This window comes from Limanda limanda, chromosome 22 (assembly GCF_963576545.1).
Source record: "Limanda limanda chromosome 22, fLimLim1.1, whole genome shotgun sequence".
Classification (NCBI taxonomy): domain Eukaryota; kingdom Metazoa; phylum Chordata; class Actinopteri; order Pleuronectiformes; family Pleuronectidae; genus Limanda; species Limanda limanda.
This window is the reverse complement of record NC_083657.1, coordinates 12,119,167-12,135,331: the sequence shown is the minus strand read 5'-3', so window position 1 is coordinate 12,135,331 and position 16,165 is coordinate 12,119,167. Positions and strand designations below refer to the sequence as shown.

Genomic DNA, 16,165 nt, shown 5'->3' with positions numbered 1-16,165 from the left:
GTGTAGAAGGTACAGTTGAACCCAAAAGCAACAAGTGTGTTGTCCTTCTTGTTGCAAAGTTTCTCTTTCAATCTGATGACTTGATAGTAGAATTGAAAGTTGAAGGTTTTCCCCTCCAAAATAAATGCATACCTAGTGTTATGAAACCACATTTAAATTAAATTGATCCAGATATCAACAGTTCAAACGAATTGCCTTCATTGCAGGCCCCTCGCATTTTGATGTCTAGTTTATTGACATTAATCCTGAAATTTCAACTTTTATTCTCAACATTTCCACTTTATTCTCAAAATTCTTCTCCAAAATTCGTCCTATGTAGACATCCTCCACATCGGGCAGTGGTTGAAGAGCCATTCACATTTATTCATGTGTGTTCACTGAGATATTTAACCTGTAATCCTCATGTTTGACTTCACCATGAGCTTATGTCTTGTAAATTGACAACACTTGCACCACACACGACTGTGCTTCCTTACCTCAGCATGGGTGTCACACTTTATCTTCTCTCGTACACACGTGCACACACACACACACACATACGCAGGACATGTTAATGAGATTCAGGCGAGCTGTTAAACTTTTAGATGAGAGGGCTGAGTTACATGGTCTGCCTCATAATTTAATAGATTCTTAATCTTCCAACACAGACAGGGCACATAGAACAGTAACAGCTGGGGGATGCTAAAGCTTAATTGATTTTTTTTTTGTATATCTTGCATACCTACAGTAAACACACACTTCATGAACTCAGCGAAGATCGAGAGGAAGGGACGGGAGGATTTAGCAAGGTAAACAAATCCTTCATGAACGCAGATAAGGCTGCTGGAGGGAGACGGACAGCAACATTACCTCAGTTCCCGTCAGGGTTAACTGCTCTCACCTATGTCCCACTCGGCTGGTAACATATTTCTCTGTGGAATAAATAGATATTCACACTCACACACACACTCATGAGTGTCCGGGTGGTTTTATGCTGTTGTGAGAAGCTTTCTTTCCTTTTTTTCTGGAAGTGTTTATCTCTTACAAACACACACAGACACACACACACGCTTCTTCTTTCTTAAGGAGGACTTAAATTGGCACAATACATAGCTCAATTGAAACTAAATGCCTAATCCAAATCTAAATTTAAAAGCAAGTACACACACACAGATAGGACTTTGAATTGTCTACCCTTCATTCCCATGTCTGCTAGTCCTGTGTTTATGATGGAAAATGTCCTAAAGAAATAATAAATGTGTAGAAACACACACACACACACACACACACACACACACACACACACACACACACACACACACACACACACACACACACACAGTGTTTACTAATTACAAGTATTTCCAACAGTGTGATCCATTACCCCTCATCCGCCCCTCCCATCCGTCTCCTCGTCCATCTCATCTTATCTTCTCCTTCTCCTCTGTGCTCTATGTCCTATCTGTAATTTATACTTTCTTGCCCTCTTTACTATAACTTCCATAATTATTCCCTCCCTACCTCCCTCCCTCCTTCCCTCTATCACTCGCTCTGTTTCCTGCTTTCTCTATTCCTATTCCCCAGACAGACATTATTGGAGCGAGTGGGTATCGATTGGCCACAACCCTTTTTCCTCTATCTCTGACCATATCCAGTAGTTTTCTCTATCTTTCCCATCACCATTTCCTGAACACATCCTCCCTCCTACTCTTTCAACCGTACATTCTGCCTCTCTCTTTCTAATTATTTTTTGGGTTAGTATGATTTGTATCCTCCATGTTCTAGATCCACTAGTTTTCTCTGCAGTCATTTTTGCATTTTCCTGCAGGATCGTAACTGTGCTGATGCCAGTTTACAGAAGAATACATGTCTTATTATAGTTCTGATCCTAAGAATCAAAGAATTGCCACTAGTTGTTTAATCCACAGATCACAGAGCGCGAGCAGTGCACCATGTGTCGCAGTTGAAACCAAAGCATCTTGACTTTACAGCTTTTTTTGACACATTAAAAGGGAACTTGTAAAGCAAAAGTGCCATTTGTTTTCTGTGTTACCCTCTTAATCTACCGTCTCTCTCTCTCAGCCTTCATCCGTCACCCAGCAAGGATCAGACCATAAAACATCCTTTAGCAAACATAATTCTTTCCCCTCAGATCAAGTTCTTATTTCCAGATGAAGCACTTTTTGAATAACTTTTGCCCGGAATCAAATACTTCTGTTCTGTATCTCCCTCTGACAGATGAAAAGAAGCATTGACATATTTCATTGTAGGAATTTAGAGTTTTTTTCTAGTTCCTGACTTGGATAATTTAAATACTCTTCCATCCCATTATCCCCCCCTTTCTCTCTACCTCTCCCCCGTCCGTACCTCTCCTTACTCGCTACAGTGCCTCCTGCTAATCTCCTCTCCCTTTGGTCCCATTAGTTATCTCCTGATGGGTCATTAACTATTAAACACCAGATAGAGGGAAAAGGAGGAGAGGGCTGCTCGGTAAGGTTTGTGTCTCGTTTGCAATAATAAATGGACACAGAGGGAGAGCAGGAGAGGAGGTGGGTGGGGCAGGTCCATATAGGGTTGTTTACTGTTTGTAATGACAAGTGGAAATCAGTAGGAAAATGAGGAGGAGAGCAGGAACAGTTCAGTCTGTCCTCTGAGATAACGCAAAGAAGAGACGACAGAGATATACAGTACATCAATTTACAAAAATAAACCAAAGCAGAGGAATTATCAGGCTGCGTCTTGTGTCTTCATCCAAACACCACTCCTGCTTTTTCCCCTTCAGAAAATCAAAGCCTTTTCATCCAGACGAGCTTTAAAAGGTCTTTGGATGATCCTGAGACACCTAAAGCCTCAGATGTCATCAAGTTCAGAGTTCTTCATTCACTGAGGCTAAACTGTTTAGAATGTATTACATGTTGCTTCCATCTAGTGGTCACAGAGGGTAATTGTTTAAAAGTTAATTTTCCCCAGGAATGTCCTTAAGAAACCATTAGAGAAGATGTTAAAGTTTAGCTAAATTATTTATAGAAACAAATTTGAAACTTTGAAACCTTTAAATAACGTGTTTTTGTCTGATTATTGGGAGTTGAAACGTCTTCTTTTTTTAAAGTCTACCTACACCTGTTTATTTATGCGTCCACGGGTCTGTCTGTAGAGTGTCTGATGTTGGGGACGGAGATCGAGCTGCAGCGAGTGGAAAACAGCGTATTCGCCGTGGAGAGTGTGTTGAAATCATGGCTTCAAGAGCAGGGAGGTGACAGAGAGCACCTCCACCTCCTGCTGCCGAGCCCCACGGACAGTCCCATCCCAGGTTAGAAACAACGCTCACAGACGCATACGCACACCCATGGATGTTTTGTGCATGATGCAATGAAATTATATAGTTTACTAATACACTGTTTTAATAGGAGGTGACAATTGTTGTTTATATCTGCTAAAACTGGGATTGTGTGACCAGTTGTCTTTCTGCACATTATATCCTGCACTTATGTCATTTGTCCCCTGTGTAGTGTGTGTGAAGTGTGACATGCAGGAGCGTCTGATCAGCCCCGCACTCATCCCCCTGACCCCCAACCTGGGAGTAAAGACTGAGAGCGTCCGGGACTTCCTGCCTGTCGCCAAGGGCTCAGCCAATCAGAGCTCACCACCACAGAGACTGAAAGTAATCAAGTAAGGCGTCAGGCAGCAACTAACCACAGATCTCAGATCTATCCCATTCAGTAGGAGCCAATCACGAGCTCTACCGCTAACATTGGTTATGATACAGGCTAATCATGGCCCTGATGACAAAAGCCTGGTTACCCCTAGTTACCACCCTCGACTTATGAACTATAGCAAGTGATGGTTAGAAGAATCTAAGATTATCGCTTGGAGCATAGGAAGTTAGTAGCTCTGTAATATAACTGGGGACCGATCAGGGCCGGGTATAGGCAGGGGCAAGAGGGGGCCTGGCCCCCTCAAATAAATGTTGTGCCCCCTCAAACTAAATCCCAATTTATAATAATAATAATATAATAAAGCACAATGCCCCCTCAATATTTGTGGCTGCCCCCTCATACATGCCTGTCTAGACCCGGCCCTGGGACCGATCAGATCCCCATCGGCAGCGATCACATGAAAAAGCCAAATGCAGCAGAGAGGAAACTGTCAGGAACCAAACCGTTAATCCTCAATGACTGAACGAAATCAGCTACTAAACAATCACGTTTCTCATTTCCTCAACAAATCCAACAAAACTCACTACCAGTCTTAATCAATGGCAGAAAAATATGAAACTGTATTTATTCCATTATATTCACATGAAGTCCAGAATATGTGTATCAGTGCATGGAAGCATAGCTGCAACTCTATGCAGCCTATACAGTAGAAGGCAATAATTATGATCACAATCTAATAAAATGTTATTGTCTAAAAGACTGTGAGATTCTTGTTTAACTGAATCAAATAAGCCTGAAAATCAAATTAGAAGTTTGTGATTTATCAAACTTTAAATAAGAGGGATGATATTAAATTGTTTGATACTGTTTTTCTTACGGTTTTAATTTGTTTCCATTTAATAGTGTTTGAATACATTTTCATGTGTCATTACACAAATTATTCTTACAGCACATGCCACTTGATATTTAAGAACTCATTAACTGGGCTATCAATAGCAGAGGAGTGATGTTCAAAGACAAATAATACACATACACACACACATACACATACACATACACATACACATACACATACACATACACAAAGACACACACAAAGCATCCCATACACAAGTGAGTGCTGCACTGTGTTGTGTCTACACACGCTGTCTCACAGTGCCTAAACCAGCTTAACAGTTTCTTTCTTTTCCCTGATTTGAATTGGTGTGTGTTTTGCATACAGGTCAATACCAGAGTTTTTTTTGTTTGTGTATGTGTGTGTGTTTGCTTTCCATACTAATAATGGTTTGCAGCAGTGACATTCAAATGAAGCTTCACACTTTACCTCAGCAGGGATGATGTCATCCTGTTCCTCTGCCATATGCTGCTGAAACACAACTCGGGACCTAGATGAAAAGAAACTTGGTTTTCATGACATGTGTAAACATCTTTTTCCGTAATGAAGTCAAAAAGGCCACAAAACATTGTCTGACAGAGTAGACCCACCAGTCCTTGATCTTGTGGGCTGACCAAAGTGTTTTGTGTGTGTGTTACAGGGTTCTGCGTGCAGAGGGAGTGTGTGAGAGTGTGCTGTACGGCCTGCCATTGGTGATCCGTCCCACCACCTGCTGGCAGCTGGACTGGGAAGAAATGGAGGCCAACCACAACTTGTTCCACGCTCTCTGCCACACACTCAGGGTGTGTGACTCACAATTTGGACATTGACAGAAAGCCTCAAAAAGAACTTGTGAAACATTTGACAACAAGAAAACGTGTACATCTCGTATGGCTGTCTAAGCTGAGACCCCACTGTTTCTGTTACAGCTGCATATATTCACATCTAGGACTGTTTTGACAATTCCAGGATGTTTTATCTCACACTGCCAATCTATGTGTGTGGTTTTGCATCACATAAACCAGGTTGTAGGTTTAAGACTAGATTGGTATTAGTCATATTTGTTCAGTGGGGTGTAGGTTACAGGAACTTGAGAAGCAAACATCAGGCAGTGCAGGTAGGTGCAGATCTCTGGAAGCAAAACATGGTGAAACACCAGGGAACAGAGCAGAAACCAAAGGAGCACAGACTAAATACACACGGTAGAAAGGGATAATAGGGCACAGGTGAAACACATTAGCCTAAAACAGGGAGTAAAACCAGCAAAAGACACACATGGCAAACTGAAACTTCAAAGTCAAACAGGAAGTAACAGAAAAATGAATTAAGCCATTCAAATATCCCGAAACACTTGGGAAATCCAAATAAAACTAAGCAGGAATGACACTCAGTAGATGGCATAAGTCCATAAGGCCCAACAGTCCCCTTATGAAACCACATTTAACTTTGATAGTATCAGACAACATTGCAGATTTTTCATTAAGACCTATGAATCAATGAAAATGATGAAAAACAATGATGAAATGATGAAAACACAATGCTAAAGAAGGTGAAACAAAATCCCTGGATTCGCTTCCTTAGCCGGATCCCTGCCAAAATGTGTTCTTCATTGGCTCATGCCCCATCCCCCCACACAATTTAATTCAAATCGGTACATTTGTTTTTTGCTTAGTCTTGCTAAAACCAAACCAACCAACAAGCATTAGTTTTGTGACATTATCTTAGTTGCCTTTTTTTTCAGAGTCGTGACTTATTCCTGCTGCTGCAAGTGGAGCCTGTCCAAAGGTCGACAGCCGAAAGCTCAGGTCAGTGTGTGTTTGTTTGTGTTTGTGTGTGTGTGTGTATGCACTCATCTGTATGTTTGTGTGTATACAGGTGTGTATTCTCACTACGTCCTCCAGTCGTCCCTGTCTCTCACCCTCCTTCTGAAGCCTGTGGCCTCCAGAGAGTTGCTGCTGCCCTGCCATCAGCCTATCCCAACTCAGGACCCTGCACCTGATGCCATGCAGACAGTTCAGGTTAGGGTTTGAACTTTGTTTGTTATACACACCGTGCATACACAGACAGAAGCATTGACAAAGTAGAAACACCACAAAACTATAAACTTTAAAACAGTCTAAACACTCTGATGTGCTGCTTAGCTTGATACCTGCATGTTTTCTGTCTCTGTTCCGTGTGTCAGAGTTGTCTCACTCAGCTGGACGAGGAGTTTGTGTTCAACCCCCTCTCTCTGAGCAGTAACCTCTACCAGCATCTCAAGAGCAGAGGCCTGCTCTCACAGCAACGCTACCCATACAGGTCTGCACCAGAGACACATTTATAAAACATTTAAATAAAAATGGACGAAGACAGCAGGTGAAGCCAGTGCAGAGATACATGAAACCTGTAGTCTCTAAAATGACCAGCAGAGGGTCTGTTTCTATAGGGATCTGTGGAAATGATTCAACATTTCATAATGACTCTTAATCCCCAGTTTCATTACATCAGGATGTTTATTTGATGATGACAATGATGATGATTGATGATTCCAGGCTCCAACCAGCAGCTGTCCTCAGAGACCAGTCTCAACCAGCAGAGGGCAGTAGGGCCACAGCCGGCAGACAGCCTCGGCAGGTAAACAACACAGTTTTATGACAGTGTAAAGGTCATGAAGCGCTGCTCTCATATGAACTCAACCATTATCACTTAATTAAGGACCAACGTTATGGCTGAAAGAAGCACAAATATTTGTATAAACCTTTTTAATGCCTTATACAGGGATTAACTAATGAAATGTCCTCCTCATTTGTCACTTCCTGGTCAACCAGATGGCAGAACTCTCTAGATACAGTGACCCTCTTACTGTAATCACACACACACATAAGTACAAACTTGATTTTCGTGTAAATTATTATTTTCTCTGATGAAGGGAAGTGATGCAGCAAACCGCCTAGGTCGGCCTCAGGAGAAAAAGCAGATAGAAAGCTGTCAATGTATTTCAAGTGGTACGATGTTTTTTAGTCTGTCTGTTAGGGTCGGGGCAGCATTACATCAAATCTACAGGACAGATTACCATAAATCTTTAATGAAAGATGCAATGTGGGTCAGGGAGGAACCCATTACATTTTTCCCCCAAGGATTATTAAACTTAAGGGAAATGTTGGGGCTTGGTGTAGGTATGCACTTTTCTTTTTGTTGGTGAAATATTGGATTACTTTAAGTAAAGTATAAGTAAAGTATAATTTATACTAGGTCTCAAGTGGGACAAAAAAGATGATTCAATGCCTCACAAATTTACTTTGGTACATCCCACAACAGAATATAACATAAAACCTTTCATAGCTGTCAATGAAGATGATTTTGAAATATCAATGGTTGGAGTAAAACTCTCATTGCGTCAAATAATTACTGTTTGTAGAGTGTATTTATTTGAAACAAATAATACATTATTTTTATAGATTATATAGTTTATATATTATACATTATGGTTTTTATAGTTTGGTATTAAGACATACATCTGACCTGTCACTACCGTGGTACTTTGCGGTTTAGACCCTATTTGCATTGAATGCATCGCTAAGAATTCAACTTCTGTAAATATGTCATTGAGTATTTTAAATTTAAATCATCAATATGTTAGTTAAGCAGATTGTCTCAGTTCGGCCTTCCATGTTATTTCCTTCACATTTATTGGAACCTACTGCGTCCTGGGAGCATGTAGCTGTTGTCGATGTGAGTCATCCGGCTCGATAACAGTATGATGACAACATGCAAATCGTTCACGACAACAGAGAAACACTGTTTTCTCTGTTCTGCAGAAGGAACGCTTTGGTTCAATTTGATTTATCCAGTGTGGTGACTGACACTCAGCTGCATGTTTGGGATTGTTTATACAAACACTCTGTTAATGTCCTTCTCCGTTTTTCTTTTTCTTTATCTCTCTTTGGTTCCACCTTATGTGGAACCTCCCCCTCTTATCTCACTACTTCCTTACTCCTCTCTCCTGCAGTATTCAATTAATTTGCCTATTTATCTCTTGTGATTTCAGAACTTTACGGTATTATTGTGAATTTGAAATCTGAAGGGTGTGCGTTGTCTCCATTCAGCCACAAAACCAGAGTCGCCAACTGGGATCAAGCAGCAGGGTCAGAGCCACCGTGGCTCCTATGCCTTCATCCTCCCTCCACACCTCCTCCTCCTTCTCCATTTCCTCCGCCCTGGGGCCTCCGTCTGCAAAGGCCTCCCGCCTGGCGCTGACGCTCCTCAGCAGCAGCAGCGGTGGAAGGGGGGGCCCTGCTCCATCCCAACAGGAGGAAGACAATGATGACTCCATGATAATATAGTGAGAGCAACCCAAGGAGGGTGAGTGGGCCGAGGGAGCAATACAATGACAGGGGAGAGAGAGAGCGAGGCCGTGAATAACATTCTTTACAAGTCATTTAACATAGAAACAGTTTGAAAAGCCAACATGTCAATTCAAAAAGGCTTTCGAGTGAGACGCAGTGTGGCTCACAGACACACACAAACGCACACACACACAAATACGCACACTGAGGCTTGTTAAACTCACACCTTGCTTATGTTATACGTCTGGTAAGAATAAATAGAGACGAAAGTAGGTGCGAAAAAAAGCTGTCATAACCCAAAGTGCAACAAAGCATGAGTGTGTTCGCATTGTGCAAATGACTGTGACTTTAAAGGTTTTGCGAGCTGCATGATTGCTCACGGACTTTATGATGGCGTCCGATTAACCAAGCGTGTGTGTGTGGGCGTGTGTGTGTGTGTTTGTGCATGCGAGAAAGGAAAGTTTCAAGTCACTGCCATCTTAAGATTGCTGTGGCTGACAAACTTTAAAGAAAAAGACACGTTCAAAACAATGAAAAAGCAGGAGAGAAAATGAAAAGAAGGGAAACAGCGGGACAATGGAAGATGGAGGGAACAGACTAATAAAGAAATTCCCCAAAAATGACAAAAGAGGCGGTTGTTTGGGGATATGAGAGGAATTAAAAGCTGATGTAAGCATGTTGCAGCACAGCCGCCCACACACGCAGTAAAACCCAAAATCTCAAAACACAAAGAAACCAGTGACAGATATTCAACTCAGGGCGCAATAAAGCAGACGCACAGCAGCTTTGATACTATAGCGACTTATAGACAAACACATATGCACATTCCGTTTTTCCATTTTGCCCTTAAGTCCCAGTGTGAACACAGCTTCAGTGTTTTAATGACAGAGGGAGAGGAGAGCAGCAGACAGAGGGGCCTCTCTGCTCGCCCTCACCCCACAGCACGCTCTCTCTCTGGGGCTTGAAAGGCGGCGAGGTGGGGGGTTGGATGGAAGGAGAACAGAGAAAACGGATTTTAAACATGGTAACTTTGCTATGAAGAATTTCCTGTGTGTGTGTGTGCGTGTGGAGGGGTTAACTCGAGTGCATGCAGTGACATCACTGGTTGAATTCTGAGCAACATTGATTGTTCATGCTGATTGGTAGATTGTGGTCGTTGCAAAAATCCATCATCCCTTTTAATAATTTATTACTCGTCAATGAGCAGTATCAACACAAACACACACACACACACACACACACACACACACACACACACACACACACACACACACACACACACACACACACACACACACACACACACACACACACACACACACACACACACACACACACACACACACACACACACACACACACACGCATAGACTTAATCAGTCTCCCGCCATTCCACCCCCTTGTTCAACCTTATAACATTAGGGTCCATGACTTCATGACGTGGTGATTTCCGCATTCGCCGAATTACAACCACAACGATGCTTTTGTCTCCGAGGAGAATTCATCTGCACGTCCAAAACTACCCGCTGACATTTTACCCACTTCTCTCTCTCTCCCTCCTTTCCTTCCTCGCTCAGTACTTTCTTTTTGGTCATCACCAGCTCAAGTTGATTGTTTGAATTTCATTCGTTTGTTTTTTCGAAACAGAACCGCAGCAGCTTCTCCCTCTCCCCGCGGCCAGAGTTCCTCGGTTTGACCTGAACACACTCCTCATTAAATGTCACAACTGTGAGACATTAATGGGACGTGACCTACAGCAACAAAAGTCTGATTGTTTGTGTTTGCAGATTCATTCAGAGGGTTCTTGTAGGGGTTTTGCTGAGTTTTCAAACCCATATGAGCTTTTCTTTTCTTGTTCTTTGTTGTTTTACATGACAAACATCTTTATCTCATAGTAGCTCAGTCTTGTTCCTGTTCAGCTTTAATGTCGTCATGGTTTTAATCTAGTTTACTGTTTGATCTTTAAAGGAAAAGAACATGGATTGATGTAACTTGTTCTCTCTGTAAATTCATACCAGTTGGCTAAACTGTGATTGAGCTGTTGTTTGATCTTTTTGTTAGTTCTACATATTTATATATATATATATATTTATTTATTTATTTATGTATTAATGTTCCCTCAGAGTTGTATTGTAACAGTTTATGAACTGTGCGTTAATAAATGTTGCTTCCAAACATAGCTCATCTGTTGACCTTCTGTCTGCAGGATGGAAACTGTCACTGACTTACAGGGCTACGAAAAACCACATGGATATAAATATATAACAGAGTGTATTTATTGATAGATAACACTCTTATCTTTGCAGTTGTCACAGCAACACAAAGGTCAGACGATCAGGTTGACTCAGAACGCGCTTAAGGGCAACATTAAAGAAACCATATTGAACTAGAAGGTCACTCAGTACAGCACATACCTAACCAAGGCAGAAATTCAATGCAGTAGCACCAAAGTGCAACACTCATAAACATGCCTGATTATTTTCGTCAAGATCCATGAATTTTCTCTGTAAAATCAGTAAATAAATTCCCCCATTTCTATAGAACTATGTTACCTACTATATAACTAGGTTGTAACCCAATTTCTTTAACATGGCGGATAGGGTGTTGGCCTTTGCGGATGTTTGCGCTCTGCAAGCACCGTTCCAGTTTATCAGTTCTATCAACCATTAAAAAGTTAAACATTAAACTGTGTATTTGGTGAGAGGATTATTATGAAAGCTATTGTAACCTTTTATCACCTTTTTAAAATCACTATTTAAGTGCTATGAACTGTGTCAATGTGAATGAACATGAAATAGTGTCTATACTAAAAACTCTGTTGAAACATTATATTAAAACTAATTCATGAAGTCAAATGTTGGTCATGTGACCTAAGATTAAACTTTAAAAGTTCCACACGCCACCCTTCATAGCTTTTCAACCGATAGTGTCAATAACATAAAGTACAATTTAGATTTTTAATAAATCAATAATCATCAGAGAATCAAAGATTAGTGAAATGAGCTGTTCCTGGTGCGGTTACCGGATGAGACGCATCTTTTTTTGTCAGTGTTACTTTCAGAAAAAAAACACACAAAAGAATACGAAACTGGTGCCAGTCATCACATACCACCACACAGGAGACAGTTTGTCTCTTGAGTTCAGATTCATTGTTTCCTGAGGGTGTAGCGATGACCTTTCACTGCACCGTCTTGTCTCATTTTGCAGACGGTGAACTTGCGTCAGCTGTTTCTCCGATTCAGTTTTCAAACACTATTCTTGCAGTTTCACAAAGTGTTTTGCATTTTTCCGTCCTGACCTTAAAAAAGGAGATCTTTTCTGGTCTGCCTGTCTAAAAAGTGCAGTAATATCTCGTCTATGTCTCATCAGCTTCTGTATCTGAGTGGGGATAATATTAGTACTGTGACTTCCTGCTTGCTTCGCACTGTTCCATTTCCTTCTTTGCAGAAACAAACCCTCTGCCAGACTCTAACTGTCTCATAAACTATAACACACTGTCTCTTTCCTGCGATTGTCGTCACTGGACGGACACACACGGCGGGACAGGGCCGGGATGCGAAGCAGCGCAAGAGTCACAGTTCACCCACAAGTTACAGGCGGAGAATAATCAACTCTCTCACAAGCCGCTGTGAGTAAGAACAGAAAGAGGAAGTGCCTCTCGGCGAGGAGGAAGTGAGGAGGTGAAGTCAGGAGGCTGCAGGGACGTGAATTATCATCCCGCCGACAGAACTCCGAAAAGGTCTCGACTCCTACGCAGGCCTGATGTCTGGATGTCTGATTTGCTTGTTAACATGTCTGTGCCGCAGACTCGTGAATCACCTCATCTGCTCCAGAGGTTAAGCATGAACTCAGTTTCGTGTTTTGTCATTGTCCCTTAAACATTTACGAGCCAGCACACCAGGCTGGAAAGAAATATCCCTTTACACACCCATTCCTCTGCATCGGCATCCCCTCTTATTCAGAAACTGAGCGAGACTCTGTAATTTCTGTCAGGTACAGCACCGAGAGCAGAGAATGAGTGAATGAAACTCTCTCTTTCAGACGCACCAGTGAATGGGTTTGTCTGCGCAGAGCTAAAAATAAACAGCTGGTGGTCTGCTGGGTTTCAGGTGAAGGCAGAGCACAGACGAGTCGTCATTTAATCAGACTGTGACATCAGGTCTCTTATTCTTCATGTCACCAACAGACGACAGATTCAGGAAACGCAGAGACCCAGCACCTCCGTTTATTTTACAGTGTGCAGCTGACAGGTGTGAATCTGAAAGAGGACGAGAAAAAACTTTTTTCCGCTTCTTTCAACCTTGCAGCTCGTCTGTATTAACAAGCTTAGGGACGCAACATATTGAGCTATATGTTAAAATGTAGATTAGTACAAAGTTGTTAGGTTTCCTAAGGGGCTCTGCACTAATGGCAATGTTTTATATGAATTATCAACCGATTCATGCAGCTCTGCAGAGTGTTTTAATGTCTTTCAGCTCATTGTTTTGGTGTCAGAGGCCACAACTCGGTTTCTCACCACTCTCCTCCATCTCCCAGCAGTGGCCAGTCAAGTGCCCCCCCCCAAAAAAAAGCACTGCAGGTCTACAGGTGCATTCACAAAATTTGAGTGTGTGTTTCCGTGTGTGTGTGTGTGCGCGCAACTCAGCCTCTGACATATCTCAGATCTCAGCACAGATTAAGTGCAGTCTCCCTAGTTTCTTATGAAGGGGATTCTCAAAGCTCCGCAGGATTCATAAAGCTCTGCGATAAGCATTATCATTTTTTGGGCTGAAGTTAAAACATTGTTGCAGCAAGTAAAAACAATCCAGAAACCCACAAGAAGCACCTGTTGGTTTGAGTGATGTCAAGTGTCAGTGCTTCTTGGTGTCGGACTGAACCAGTTCTCTTTGTGTATGACCTTTAAAAAAAAGGAGCGACCAAACAACAGACCCTTAAAAAGCCACAAGATGTTGAGCAGACAAAAGGAAGACTGACCCTGGCCTATTAATAGTCAATGGTTATGTGTGTGGGTTTGTGTTTATGTGTGTGTGTGTGTGTGTAGACGAAATGCAGAAACCTCAAACCTGCAGACAAAACTGACTAGAATCATCACGTGCACACACACACAAATAAGGTTGTGTCTACCTTTTGAAGTCAGTGTATTTATCTATACTGATTATGCTTCTTTTTTTTTTATCTCCTTTTTCAAAATGAATCCACTTGTCTCTGCACCATAACACCGAAGGACTTTCCACTGACTGATTTCTCCCGAGCTCCCAGAGGTGGATCTGAAACTATGAAGCGAGATATGCTTTTTCGGTATGAGGCCACAGATACACAACAACACACAAACGCACACGCAACCACACAGGCATGCACAAAAGGTGATATGGCTGCAGTGCTGCGAGATGAAGAAACTTTTTCACACGTAGACTTATCTATAGCCGTCTCTGTCACACAGACACACACAGACACACACTCACACACACACACACACGCACAGACACACACAGACACACACAGACACACACCAGGCGGTTGGTTGAACTGTTTCTGCAGATGTGTTAAAGGTCAAAGCAGATGAGGAGACAAATGCGAGGAAGGGAGCAGACGAGGTGACAGAAAGTGAGCTGTTTGTTTTTGTGAAGTTCTATTTAAAATTTGATTTAAGTGGGAAAAAAAATTACCTCATCATTAGGATTCACACTCTCCAGTGAAGCCAGGATACTTTCTGTGGGTGTTTGTGTTCAGACTCATCATAGCTACACAGAAGAAACTCTGAAGGACGTTACAGCCTTTAAAGGAATAGAGTCTAACGTCTTGGGAAATAGCCTTCCTACTTCCTCCCTGAGTCAAAGGTGAAGACTGATACCACTCTCGTTAAATACGACAACCAGAAGTTAGTCATCTCAGCTGGGGCTTTACGCAGAGGCTTGTCTTGAATGTGAGGCAGCCAGGCCACCACAGGAAGTCAGCGCATCTAAAGCCTATAAATAGTAGAAAAACCTTTAAAACTTAAAAAAAAGCTATGCATAAATCTACTCAAATGGACTTCACATTTAGCACAAACTTCTAATCATTATTTACAGTATTAAACTAGAATGACACCTTTATGAAACCACATATAATTTCCCTAAACATGCCTGATCTATTCTCTGAGAAATCAACGACCATATTGTCCCGTTCAACTCTGATCTGTACGACTCAAACGTTTACTTCCTGTGGCAGAGCATATCGCAGTGTGGCAGTTCAAGTTTGGTGAACTTTGACCCGCGATATTTGCTTTGCATCCGAGTATTAAAGGCCGTGCCCTTTAAGAAGGCGAAAAGAATTTGCTGGATCCGCACCAAAGTTTAATAGATTATCCTTCCACCAACTCTCGTAGAAAACCGTTGAGTATTTTTTTGCGTCATCGTCATAACAAACGCATACGGTATCACTATTAGAATTTTTTTCATCATAACAACCAGTCTGACAGAGCTGAGGTATTACGGTTACACAACTGTTCTGGTCTCACTCTCCTCTCTGTCCAACCACCTCTCCTGGCTGCCCCATTTCTCACCGTTAAATGGACGTGTTGGCTTTTTTCTAGACTATTACAAAGTCTCCAAATGCCTTGAGATAAAGTATGTTGTGATTTGACCCATTTTGAAAAGTGTCTGCCGCTGAAAACTCCACAACTATCAAGGTTTAGCTCTCATGTCTTGAGTGAATTTTACGACCAGAATGTGGCCAAAGTCTTCAAAACACACACACACACACACACACACACACACACACACACACACACACACACACACACACACACACACACACACACACACACACACACACACACACACACACACACACACACACACACACACACACACACACACACACACACACACACACACACACAGCTTGTTTCGGCAGACATGCTAACAAGGAAGTGCTATATAAAGGAGAGAACATTGACAGCATAAAAAGAGTACCACCGTGCACTGTGTGTGTGTGTGTGTGTGTGTGTGTGTGTGTGTGCCCTTTCCTCCACCGGGCCTTGTCAATGAGTTCACCCGGAGTTTAATGAGAAAGGCAGAAGTTCTGTTTTTCTTCCCCCTACTCTGCACGTCACTTCGTTTTTTAGAGAAGTTTCCTGTCCAGAACATTCTCCAGCAGCAGGTGGGGGGATAAAGGCCTCACAAAAAAAAAAAAAGAGAGGGACAAATAGGGATGAAGGGCAGCGGCGGAGGTGGCTGCAGTGAAGGGAACAGTTTGTACCGGTTTGTAAGCCAACCAGACAGGTTCCTGCAGCCAGCTTTCCTCACGTCAGCCTCTTTTTCATCTGCTCTCTTCTCATTTACATCACTTTA

The 16,165-nt window shown here is 42.1% G+C and overlaps 1 protein-coding gene across 1 annotated transcript in view; it reads left to right on the top strand.

Annotated features, from left to right (window-relative positions):
* m1ap (meiosis 1 associated protein) overlaps positions 1-8,831 on the top strand; it is a 29,833-nt gene extending 21,002 nt beyond the window's left edge. The window contains exons 4-11 of the mRNA XM_061095835.1: positions 3,134-3,289; positions 3,489-3,648; positions 5,171-5,312; positions 6,251-6,314; positions 6,385-6,527; positions 6,692-6,807; positions 7,041-7,122; positions 8,595-8,831. Of these exons, the coding sequence (XP_060951818.1) occupies positions 3,134-3,289; positions 3,489-3,648; positions 5,171-5,312; positions 6,251-6,314; positions 6,385-6,527; positions 6,692-6,807; positions 7,041-7,122; positions 8,595-8,831 (1,100 nt within the window). The remainder of the gene's footprint in view (positions 1-3,133; positions 3,290-3,488; positions 3,649-5,170; positions 5,313-6,250; positions 6,315-6,384; positions 6,528-6,691; positions 6,808-7,040; positions 7,123-8,594) is intronic.
* The last annotated feature ends 7,334 nt before the right edge of the window (positions 8,832-16,165 follow it).